This window comes from Erpetoichthys calabaricus, chromosome 1, assembly GCF_900747795.2.
Source record: "Erpetoichthys calabaricus chromosome 1, fErpCal1.3, whole genome shotgun sequence".
Lineage (NCBI taxonomy): Eukaryota > Metazoa > Chordata > Cladistia > Polypteriformes > Polypteridae > Erpetoichthys > Erpetoichthys calabaricus.
Window position 1 is genome coordinate 134,618,163 of NC_041394.2, and position 13,604 is coordinate 134,631,766.

The 13,604-nt window shown below is 36.1% G+C and overlaps 1 protein-coding gene across 1 annotated transcript in view; it reads right to left on the bottom strand.

Annotated features, from left to right (window-relative positions):
- The window catches only part of LOC127527166 (putative nuclease HARBI1), a gene marked incomplete at both ends in the record, with an annotated part of 462,973 nt that extends 460,364 nt beyond the window's left edge, over window positions 1–2,609 (bottom strand). Inside the window, 2 exons of the mRNA XM_051924928.1 lie at window positions 2,291–2,417; window positions 2,449–2,609. Of these exons, the coding sequence (XP_051780888.1) occupies window positions 2,291–2,417; window positions 2,449–2,609 (288 nt within the window). The remainder of the gene's footprint in view (window positions 1–2,290; window positions 2,418–2,448) is intronic.
- Window positions 2,610–13,604: the final 10,995 nt, after the last annotated feature.

Sequence of the window (13,604 nt, forward strand, 5' to 3'; positions counted from 1 at the left end):
TTTAACTGCCTGAAGACAGATTCACTTTCTCATCACTGCTCGTATCACTGTCAAGAACGTTCAACACCTCGGCTGCTGGAAAACATTTCTTACAAGATGCCATTGTGAGGTTTGGAGAAGATGTGTCTGGATTGTTGTCTGGGTAACATTCAGGCCTGTTGTTTAAGCAAGAAATGCCTATGTCATTTATCGAGCAGAGCTCAGCGCTAACGCTGTTGGCACTTTTATAGCCCAAGTAATCCTCGGGGCTTATGCAAGACACGTCTATACAGTTGCTGAGTGATGCTCGCGACTAATGCTTTTATCACTGTTTTTACAGCCCGAGTGATGATCTGATCTAACACTAAGGAGGTTAAAAATCAAAAAATGAAACCAGTCATTCATATAAGTATTCAAACCCTTTGCTGTGGCACTCCAAATTGTTATCAGGTGCATCCTGTTTGCTTTAATTATTATTGAGATGTTTCTAGAACTTGATTAAGTCCACCAGTGGCAAACTGAATTGATGGGGCATAGTTTAGAAATACACACACCCCAGTCTGTATAAGGTCCCACAATTCACACTGCATGACAGGACAAAACAAAACATGAACTTCAAAGTAAAAAAAAATTAAAATAATACCAAAATTCCAAAAAAAGAATCCTCTTAAAAATTAATAAAGTTAATGAATGCTAAAGACAACCAAAACAGTGAATCTAATAATAGCCAAAACCATTTCACAATAACCATGAACAATTAACAAAAATATCAAAACAGAAAAATCCAAATGAAAATGGGCAAAAGTCCTAAAGATTAACTAAAACTAGAAAAAGCAAGCTGAGCATCACAAACAAAGGTTAGCTGATACCCCAGCAATTGCTTGAGATAGGCTTTGCTCTATAATAGGGCCTTGGGTTGGTCCTGCACCTGTGCTCAAAATATACACTAGTAGAAATATAAACAGAATGTACAAAATTAACAAAATAATTTAAAAAAACAATGAATGCAAAATAAAATATGAAACTGAACTTTACAAAAACATTAAAACATCACAAAATAATCAACACAATATAACAACGCAAACAGAGATAAAGAAAACCCACACCAGAGAAGGAGATCTGACAAGACCAGGGGGGTATTTTTCGTACATCGCTTAAATCATCCGAGATCAGGTGCCTCATCTTGGATAAGTTAATGGCGGTGACACTCATCCGGGATAGGTCGGTTTTTCAAACGCAGCCGTGTATTAGATTAGTCTAGCTGGATCTAATCATACGAGATGAATGCGTGCACCCGCGCTGAATGAAAAGCCCATATATATTGAGTCTAGAAAACATGATCAGCAAGTCTTTGATAGGCTGTAACAAAATGACAAAAGAACGGGCGCATTTTTTTTTTTCACACACGTGGCGCAAGACCTTTTATTCGAAGAACATGAAGAATTTCAAGATTTAATATGCACAACGGGTAACACTGCAAAAGCAGCCCAGACCAGAAAAGACAGCTGGCAAAAAGTGGACGACAAATTAAACGCTAAGTACTGTAGTGTGCATTGTATTTACTGAATGCAGTGTTTCATTTCCTATGTGTCAGATTAATTATTATTTAATATGTCATAATTCCAGATCAAACGTGAGCACAAGGAGAACATGGGAACAGGTTAAAGTGAAGTACAAGAATATACTTCAAACTGGTAAAAATTGGTATATACTGTAACTATTTAAAGAATTGTTGACATAAATAATCATATATAATATAAAAAGCTAATAAGAAGGCAGACAAGCAAACAACAGGTGGAGGTCCACGCAGTCCAGACCTAACCCCTGCAGAAGAGTTGGCTCTCCAGCAAAATGCCCATCGCCCTGTTTCTGAGGGCATTCCAGGGGGAAGCTCCTCCTCAGAACCAGTGGCAGGATGCAGTGGTCACTTCATTTCAGGTAAAGGATGGTCATTGCATATATTTGTCCTCCATGTGTGCCATAGGTATGTTCCATATAGTCCTCTTTTTTGTTGGGTCAGTTGCAGGGAATGTCATATCCCTTGAACCTGTGTCTGACCAACAAGATATTGACGAAGGTCAAATATTTGATGAAGACACTGTGTCTGATTATTCTTCAGGAGGAGAGGTACATTTTCCAAATAATGTTTGATCAAACTCCACTCTGATCAGTCACATGTTCCCCAATCACATTTGGAAATCCTGGTAATGAGAATGTTAGGCTGATTGAGATTCTTCATGGAACTGTGGGTGTTTTAGCCTGTGTATTACCTACCTGCAATGGCATGAAACGCCTCTTTTATTGTCTGCACACGCAGGTGTCCAGGAAACACTATGAAAACCCGAAGGAAATATTTCACAGCCAAACAGACTTTACGAATTGCCTGGCAAATTGCACTTTTAGTTAGATTTTCCGCATCGCCTACAGTATATAAAAAAAGTGCCGCTTGCAAAAAACCTCAAAGCAGTGCATACTGTCTGTGTGGTTGTGAGAGCCCGACTTCGCCGAGTTTGACTTCGAATATAAGGTGCTAATAAATCTTTGAGGTACAATATTCCCCCTCGGCTAAAGCGATATCTTTCGAAAAGAATTTCCTCCAGGAACAATAAAGGATCTTGCTGATCGCGCAAAACCCTCTCTATATGAAATTCTCTTCGTATAATTTGCGCACCAATATCAATTGGTCGCTCATTCATGAACGGCGAAGCCATGATTGGATTGACTTCTACGCACCATCACTGATTATGTGTGTAAACTAATCCTTGTTTACGTAGAACAAACCTGCTCCGAGCAGGTTTGAGGATTATGATGTGTTGCTATGACAACACTTCCAGCAAGAGTTTCGAAAAACCGACAGATCCAGGATCAGGCCAAATCGTCAACAATTACATCCGGCTAAAGGACTAATCCACGTACAAAAAATACCCCCATAACTATATTTACAGTATATGTGTGTGTGCGCGTATTGACATGATAGAGCTGCACACAGAATGCCAGACCACGTCTCTTCCTTACTTTATTCTTTAAAATTCAGCACAAAGGTGACAGAGGAATTGTGGGAAAACATTCAACTCAGCTTGTGACAGTAAATATAGTGGCATCTCCTCAGATGGGTAAATATCCTCACTCAAACAGGCATGCTTCAATACATTTCAGTAATTCTTCATCCAAGGTAGACTCTTAGGGAGTGGGTCAACAGAGTAATGTACAGCTTCCTGAGGGGGTCCTGAGGAAGAAATCAGGTTTAAGGTTTTACTTACTATAATAACACAGAGGTGCCAGAAAATTTGTATGCAGCTGATCCATCGCGTATTGCATTTTTAAAGTGTGTTTCTTTCTCAAGAAGTTCTGCTGAAGCTGCCTTGTCAGAAGCATTTTGCCTAGCGGTGAGCTTTTGTGTGTTGTCCTGTAGGTTTTACCAGAGTAAACCAGGCAAGGATTTTCACCCTCAAGATCACTATAGAAACAAAGTACCTATAAAAAGTATTCACCCCCTTGGAAATGTTCACATTTTATTGTTATACAATATTGAATCACAGAAGATTTTACCTGGCTTTTTTGACACTTTCAACAGAAAAAGACTCTTTAATATCAAGGTGAAAACATATCTCTGTAAAGTGGTCTAAATTAATTACAAATATAATACACAAAATTGATCTTGTAATTATTCATATACACCAAGTCAGTGTTTAGTAGATCCACCTTTGTTAGTTTTTCCAGACTTTTGTGGGAAGGTCTTTATCAGCTTTGCACATCCGGACACTACAATTTCCCCCCATTCGTATTTGCAAAATTGCTCAGAGAGATCATGAGTGAGCAGTCTTTTTCAATTGCAATCACAATTTCTCAATTGGATTGAAATCTGGACTTTGACACCACTCCACACTCCACTACTCCAGGATATTAACATTATTATCTTTAAACCATTCCTGTGTTGTTTTGGCTTTATGCTTGAGGTTGTTGTTTTGCTGAAAAACAAATCCTTTCCCATGGTGCATATTCTTGCAGACTGCATTAGGTTTTCCTCCAGGATTGTATCTTGCTGCATTCAATTTACCCACAAAGGTCTTATATGGCCTACTACAGAGAAACATCCCCACAGCATAATGCAGTCACCATCATGCTTCATTGTGGTGATAGACTGCTTTTGCCAATGTGTAGTATTTAACACTAGAATTCCCACATGAAAATATAACGATCTCATTAACTGACAGTGCATACCAATTTATAAATTTTATGTCCGTTTGAGGTTAAAAAGAAAAAAAGAAGTAACGCTTTATCCCCAGCGGGGAATTGAACTCATGTCTGTGAGGCACAGCAAAGCTACTGCACGGCAAATCTTAGCACGCTACGCCACGGAAACTGTTGTATATTTCTTGAAGCTTCTGTGAAAGTGTTTATTTGATCTTTGGAACTCGGGCTTTACACATTCTTTAGTTTATGCCTACATTTTGTAACATTTATTACTAAAATATGAAAAAGTTTCTGTTTTAACGATGTGTTTACACAGATTACTGTAGAAACAGTACACACATGAAATGCGCGTGTTCCAAATAACGATCTATTATTTCCACTCTAAAACTCCACTTCACTCCCAGATAATCAATCAAGGCATGAGCTGGGAAAAGTTCGTGCACGTTCTAAGTCGGAGGGGGGATGGAATAGCCGGCTGCTGGCAGCTTGTCTTTATCAGCACATTTAGAGGACAAAAGACGCTGGCGGAGAGGAGTGAACGGATTTAAGAAGCGATTTAAGGTGGGCCGGATCTACAAGTTTTTTCGTAGGCTCTGGTAATTCTAGTGTTAATTCATGACAAATATGGCATTTAGGTTGCTGGTCAAAAAACGCACTTTTGGTTTCACCAGACCATAGAAGGTTCTTTCAGTGGACTTCAGAATCTGGGCATTCTGACCAGCTTAAGCTGAAATGCCATGTTTTATTTATTGTTATTATTTTCAGCAAGTTTGTCTTTGCCACTTACCCATAAAGCTGTGACTGGGGAAGCAGTCAAGCAAGTCGTATGCACAACCTTTCCAGTTCCATCCACTGTAGCTATTAACTCCTATCATAAGTCTTTTGGTGGGCTCCCTCAACAGTCTTCTTCTTGCACAATAACTTAGCGTTAGTAGATGACTTGTTCTAAATAGATTCACAGTACTTTTTCTATTTATTAATGATTGATTTAACTGGACATCAAGGAATATTCAGTGGCATGGACAGAAGAAGATATCCATTCCCTGACCTGTGCATTTAATTCGCTTTTTCACAGAGTTACTTGGAGTGTTCTTTTGTCTTCATTTTGTAAGTTATGCCACAACGCTGGCTCTCCATAAGCTGGACTTTCCAGATTAGGGGCATTTACACCACAAGCAATTAAAACCCAAGACAGGCGATCTCCATTTAACTAATGGTGTGACTTCTAAAACCAATTGGCTGCACCGGTGATAATTTACATTAGGCATGACAAAATAAAGGGGCCAAATACTTATACAGCTATTTAGTATTATTTATTTATTTGTTTGTTTATTTGTTTGTATACTCTTATTTACTTACTGTATTTATTTATACATCACTGCAAATGTGGCACAAGAATTTCACCATGCTCTTGCAGTGTAGGTGACAATAGAGATCTCTAATCTAATCTAATTTCTAATCGTAAAGCTATTTGTTTCAAGATAAATGAGTACTCTAAATAGCCAGTAAAAAGCCAGCCTCTTTTGTGTTGCATATTTATCTGTCTCGTCTGTTTTGCTTCCTGTCTTATATGTCAATATATATACAGTTATCATGTTTCTATAATCGTATTTATCAAGGAATTGTATTGTACTATTTCTTAAAATAAGTTATCTTTAGTTACCTTTATATACAGTAAGTACAACAGCCATTCTGCCTTCTACAGAGAAAGGTATGATTAATAAAGTGGGGAGCTTTACCAAATCATTTAATGAATTAGCAGCATTGCTGGAGCCAAAACTGATCATTCATTAACCGAGTGTTAAAATTCTCTTAATTTCTTACAATAGACACCTAAAAGTGGGGTTCATAAAACAGTACACTCTATACAACTACTTATCAACTTCAATACCTACCTTGTTCATAAGAATGGCTTTACATTTAATAATCTTTTAATTAAGTTCAACTAAATTAATTCTTACTAAGCAAAAAGAAAGCAAAGACAGTCAAAAATTACTGTATGTAGGTCATGTTCAATTTCCTTTTTCAACCTTCTCATGCAGATTATAGTTTTCATTCATACAGTATGTACTTGCCAACTCACTAACTACTGATAGATATTAAAGTTACTCTTGACATGCCTTGTAATTAGTAGGGTGATCTCTTTATAAATTGTTTGTTGGCAATACCCTCAGTTCTTGTAATGTAGAAGTGTTTAGGGTACTGACTGTCGTTCGGCAATCCCAAATAAAAATGGTATAGCTTTAATACATTTTTGCATGATAGTATCATATTTACCACTGGATGCTAAAAACACTGTATATTTCCCCTAATGTACTTTGTCTTACAGTATATACTTGGCAAATTTTCAGTTTTTTATTCTTGTTTTATGCAACCAGCAATTTGTAAAGTAAATACTCAGTCATCATGTTACAAGCATAGTGAAAAATGCATGTAATTTTAAGGGATCCACTTTTTCAAGAGTGACATCTTCACTGATGAATGCCTCTGCTAAATAATAAATTAAATTATTCTGATACTCTTCATTCTTTTCCCTCAGCTATGCAGAGAACATTTGACACCTATTTTTCTTTTATGCATTTGTGATTATAAGTGTCCATTATAATCTGTATGTGATGTAAAGAAAAGATAAATTGCATTTCACCTTGGTGCCGAAACTCTGTCAGCATGTGCTATTTACATATTGTTTTAAACAGTGTCAATGGACGTGTTTCTTGACATTTTGACAGAGTTCTGCTTTTGTTATGTGTGTTTAGAATGCTCTGTAATAAATGTATTTGTTCTGAACATGTGCCTGTAGGGAAAAATGTGAAGGAAATAACTGACAGTCTAATAATGATCATAAAGATCCACAAGAAATCTGAGCTCTCTTTATGGTCAATGTTCAACTTTACTGGGCAGCTTTCACACTTACAGGTCACTAATGTTGCCTTCAGCCTACGTACAGTACATCAATTCATTTACCTACTTGTTTTATTTGCACTATGCTGGAGATGAGTCTTATGTAGGTCAGCTGTTTAGTGACTCACATATGTCTGATTAGAGTTTACAGCAGTATATGCAGTGATTTAATGCCTTAAAGATTATTATACTTTTGTACAAATTATTTTTTTTTTCTTCCACCTTTATTCACCTTTTATTTACTGATTCATTGTGAAGGTTTTTACTTCAATTTCCAATTTCAGCTATGGCAATCATATTACTTAGAGGCATTTTCAAACATAAAAACTCAATCTTGAACAGAGACACCTCTTTAAATGTAGGGACACGCTATAAAATCTGGCAACGCACACTGTTTTTCACCTACACTTCTAAAAGAACATTCACAAACATGGACAGGATTTCAACAACAAAGTGCTTTACCACATTTCCACTTGCTTGCTTAAGAATAATTAAAATTGATAATTATTTGACAACAAATGTAAAAATTTCAAACATCCCTTTGTTTTAAAATAGTAATGAATTAAACCTTATTACTTGTCAACAATATTCAATAGAGAATGCAAGCTGTGGTATCTTCATCTGTAACTGAGGCAAGCCCTGAAAAAAAACCATTTGATCAGTCTGGATAGCAGAAAGAAAACAATTTTGCTGCTTGCCAGGAGGTGCGTGCCCCATGCATGTATGATTAGCCACATGGCCATAAAAAACAAACTTTCAAAGAGTCTGGCACCAACACAGTAGACTCTATGATGCAATAATAATAGAAAAAGATTCATTACTTTATACAAGACGTTTCAATCTTTTTGTTAGAAGATAAACTGCAAAGCGTCAACACAAACAGTTTGGATAGCCTTCAGCGTGACTTCAAAAAATAGAACGAGCCACTTTGAATTTTCTGCCTTTTTAAAGACCTGTGTATTTTTTCTGACATTTGACTATAACTTCGGCATTTCCACTTTCTTTTTACAAAATATATGATTGCGCGTCACTGAGTGCATTCTTTCTTCTTTGATCTCATGGAGGCACGTGGTACAGTGATTGGCACTGCTGCTGCACAGCTCATGTCAACTTCTTGACCACAATAATCAGTCCAGATGTTTCCCTAGCCCTCTGGGACACTTTAAAGATGATTGCACCATTATAATCCAGTCAAATCTAGTTCAGTTAGTCCTTCCCCATTGACGTCAGTGCATTTTGCCGGGTTGGGTGATATTCGAGAACACTTCTGTCATTTTTCCAAACTCAAGGCGAAGTGAACATGGTGGAGTGCACTCATCACTACTATCTACTATGAGAAAAACCCCACATGTGATATACTATTTGATCCATCTTGATGTCTAGGTATGCAAACATCTAACTATTCGGGGTTGCCTCAATTTTTGACCATCTAGACCAGAAAAAATGTATTTCTAGGCCATGTTTTATGCAGAAAATTACACCCTTATGATAAAAAGTTAACCAATAGCCGTCTTCAGCAAAAATGATCAGAAAGACTTGAAGTTGTACATGCCATATCAACCAACCTCAGAGTTAACCCCCCTTAAAGGGAAACGAGGGGTTATATTTTCTCCTTTTCATAAAACTTTGAAAAAATGGGGATCGGTAAAACAGGGACGTGGAGTGTTGTATTATGCTATTTTGAGGTTGCTGATCAAGAACCTATGAAAATGTTTAATGTTTGATTCTTTACTGGTCCTTGCTCTGTAGGACCCACTCCCAAAAGGTTAAAAATAATGAATTTCAAACATAAGCACAGGGGGTATCATTTTCAACTATTTGAAGGTCAGTGATTATGAATATGATGATATTTTTGATTTTTGACGATTTACAAGGAATATAGCCCTCTATGGACCTCTATCAGTGGGTGAAAAATGAACAGTTTCTATTACAACTAAGAATATTTAAACTTTAAACATTTAAATTGAACACATTTTTGTATGTCAAATATTTGACACAGTTATTCTTGGTTTATCATGTACTTAAACCTCATGAAGGGAATCATTACATTTCTTACAAAAACTCTGAATTACGGCAGCTTACTCTAATCAAGACTTTTATAAGTGTTGTTTAGATACTGGAGTCAATATGCTAGACTTCCAATGTGCACAGGTCTTGTTCTATGTTTAATTATTTGTGAAGAATTGATCTAACCAACCCATAACTAATCCCCATAATGTCTGCTATCTTATGAGGCATCAGTCAAATGCACTCTTCGTGGCAACATTCTCTTCTGCCACCAACATCAGGGAGAAATAAGCCTTCAACACACATCCTGCCACAAAAGAATTCTGCAGCCCATCTTTTAACTGTAACTTATGAAGTGGACTGGATCTGGTATACATTGAGTAGACGAGAATGAATTTCTGAAATAAACATTGTTCTCTAGTTTTAGAAATTAAGTGGTAGCATGATATGGAGGTGGTACTGAACATTATAAATCACAAATGATAAAAGCTTCTAATTCACATACTGTGAATTTGGAGTTTTTCCTTATCTTCTTAGAGAGTCAAGGCTGGGGTCCTGTCAAAAGGCAGGGCCTGTTAATTCTCATTGCGGCACTTGTGTGATTTTGGGCTATACAAAATTAAATTGTATTGTATTGTATTGTATAATGTCTGGTCACTAACAAAATCAGGATGGGCAGGTTTAAATTCTAAACATGTAGATCTTCCTTGCCACTAAAATGTCTCTTGACTGTGTTATGCAAATTAACTTACTTAAGATTGTTTCTTTCTTAAATTCTTCAGTCTTGCCAGAGAACTGGGCTGTTCACAAGTCTGACTCCCTTATGCTTGTTGTAATAAAGAATGTGCAGCAGATTAGAAATTTGTAACAGTGATGTTGACTATTCCTCAGTTGAGATACTGTTTTCCCTGTCAATATTATAGAGTATTAATATTAAAAAAAGAAAACTCTGGGCAAACAATTGTAAATTAAAACGAGGAGCTAAAGTTAACCAAGCACATCATTTTTTTACAGAATATACTAAAGTGATAAAAAAAGTCTTTGGAATAGTAAGTATTTTTTAAATCCGATAAAGAGAGATATTTAAAAGCCTAAACTAATTATGCTGTATAACAGTGAGCAGAGCTAGATAGTAACTATCTATACACAGATGTTATGGTAGCAAAGTAATCCATATTGCTGACTAATGTAGTAATGAAACAGAACAAGGAAGAAAACATCATCAAAATACCTATTGGCTACTCTTTATTATAATATTCTTATTCTCTTTTGGCAAGAAAGAATATACACAGGTTACTTTTATAAGGTTCTCTCATACAGTATTTATTTATCTCAGGATAAGTCAAGCAAAATGACACCTTTTAATAACACCTTTTATCTCAGGACATATACTTTTAAGGCATTCTCAGCTTCCTTGGGTGAATTAAACATAAACATATATGTTTGATTACCAGTCACAGTCTTTACTGTGGCTGGGTAGATAAAGCTATATTTAACTCCTGAATGATGAAGTTGCTGGTTGATGCCACGATCTATATGCTGCTCCAAGAAATGTAAAATATTGATTGTTAGCATCAAGCAAGATCTTTAATTTCTTCATGCCACTGGAGTTCTGGTGAAAAACTCAGAGATCGATTTTTTTTTATTATTAATTTTATTGTAATCATTCCATACATATAGATCAATTTTTACAAAAAATAGGATTGAAAGCAAATCAAACCCCACCCCTGAGAAGGAGAGCATGTCCAAAGGAGTAATACTTAAGGCTTGTAAACATGCCTAAATTATTGAGTTTAATAGGGCAAAAAGAGATAAATGGAGAAGGAAAGAAAATTCTTCTTATTCTAAAATATTATTGATTAAATCCTGCCAGGTTTTGAAAAAATTCTGTACAGATCCCCTAACTGAGAATTTGATTATTTCCAATTTCAAATAATATAAAACATCGGTTTCCCACTGACTTATTAGAGGAGAGTTAGGATTCTTTCAATTTAACAAAATCAGTCTGCGTGCCAAAAGTGTAGTGAATGCAATCACAGTTTGCTTGTCTTTATCCATTTCAAATCCATCTGGAAGGACACCAAACACAGCTATTAGTGGGTTAGGAGGGATTGTGACACCAAGGCTGTCTGAAAGGCACTTAAAAATTTTGATCCAAAATGAAGTTAATTTGGTGCATGCCCAAAACATGTGACCCAGTGAGGCAGGAGCTTGGTTGCAGCGTTCGCAGATTGGATCTTGCCCTGGAAACATTTTGGACAGTTTTAAGCGAGACAGATGAGCTCCATATATAATTTTGAGTTGAATAATTCTATGCTTTGCGCATATGGAGCGCGAGTGAATTCTCTACATTGCTACCTTCCACTCCTTTTCTGATATATTAATTAATTAATTAATTTCCCATTGTCCTCTTGGATCTTTAAAAGGAAGGGACTCTAATAAAATTTAATATATTGCAGAAATGGTGTCTAAGTCCTCGAGGTTGAGCAGTATTTTTTCTAGCATGGTGGAGGGTACGAGATGAGGAAAATCGAGCAGGTTCTGTTTGACAAAGTTTCTAATTTGAAGATAGTGAAAGAAGTGTGTAGCTGGAAGGTTAAATTTGGAATGTAATTGTTCAAAGGATGCAAAGATGTTGTCTATATAAAGATCTCTGAGCAATTTAATCCCAAATCTTTTCCAGATATTAAAAACTGGATATGTTTGCGAGGGTTGAAAGAGGTGGTTCTCTTGCAGGGGTGCCACAGATAGAAGATTTTCCACCTTAAATTGCTTTCTAATTTGGTTCTATGTTCTGAGTGAGTGAAGCACAATTGGGTTATTAGTATATTTACGATAACTTACATTTATTGGAGTGCAGAGTAGGGAATATAAAGAAGTGCTGCAGGATTTTACTTCTACTGCGGACCAGGCCTGTGTTTGTTAATTTATTTGTGTCCATGTTTTTATGGCTTGTATGTTTGCTGCCCAGTAATAAAACTGAAAATTAGGCAGAGCCATGCCACCTTCTGCCTGAGGTCTTTGTAGGGTCGCTCTTCGGATACATGAATGTTTTGAGTTCCATATAAATAAGCTTATGGTTGAATCTAATTGCTTAAAAAAATGATTTATTGATATATATTGGGATGTTTTGAAATAAAAAAAGAATCTTAGGAAGGATATTCATCTTAACAACATTAATTCTTCCAGCTAGAGTGAGATTTTTTAATTTTTTCCATACAGACGGCGAAATTTTGTTGATAAGGAGCTTTATGTTTACTTGTGATATTTACCCCAATCCAATCTGATATTATATGCTTGTGAATTCACTGGAAACAGTATACTTTTATTCAAATTAATTCTGAGACCAGAAATCTTTTGAAAATCTGAAAGTGCTGTTAAAACTGCAGGCACAGTGTTTTCTGGGTCTGATATATATAAAACCATATCATCTGCATAAAGAGAAATTTTCTGTTCCAGTCCTTCTTGGATAATCCCCTTTATCTGATAAGAATTTCGACAGTGGACCGCCAGTGGTTCAATGGCGATTGCAAACAGCAGTGGTGACAAAGGGCATCTTTGTCTGGTGCCACATTCTAGTTTAAAGTAGTCTGAACAAATGTTGTTAATACAGACTGAGGCTTCTGGAGTGGTATACAGTAGTTTGATCGATGCACAGATATTCGGGCCAAACCCAAATTTCTCCAATGTAATGAAAAGGTAGTTCCATTCAATCATATCAAATGCTTTTTCTGCAATAATAATATCTCTGGGGTGTTTGACTTTGCTTGTGAATATATTACATTAAACAGGCGTCAAAGATTGGAAGATAAGTGTCGGCCTTTAATAAATCCAGTTTGATCCTGTGATATTACTGAAGGCAGCACTTTCTCCATCCTTCTAGCTATGATTTTTGAGAGTATCTTAACATCATTATTCAGAAGTGAAATTGGTCTGTATGATGCACATTGTAACAAGTCCTTATTTTGTTTAGGAAAGACGGTGATTAATGCTTGACGAAAAGTTTGAGGTAGAATTTGATTGTCTCTAGCTTCTGTAAATGTTGCCAATAAGAGGGGAGCTAGCTGAGTGGAGAATTTCTTATAAAATTCTATAGGGTAGCCATCAGGGCCTGCTGATTTCCCAAGATCGATTTAATGGTGTTTTCTTTCCTTAAGACAAGTGTTAAAATGAAGAATACCCCAAAAAAATGAGAAGATAATGAGAACATAATTATGTTGAGGTAGAATTTGCTTCAAGCATTAAGCAGACAAGACTAACTCCTGTAGTTAATTGTAATTGTTTACACATGTACTGTATATAGCACTCTTAAAAATGAAATGGATCATATTGTTGAGCTAATATTCATGATATAATCAGCACAGAATACTGAAATTAGTAGACAAACAGCAAGGGTTAATATATTTACAGAAGTAAAGTAAATGTATGTAATATATGGAATGTGGAGAAAATAAGCTTGCAATTACTAATGCCCTTAAGAGAATATACACATTTTGGAGAAAATGCTAGCAGGTGAAGCATTG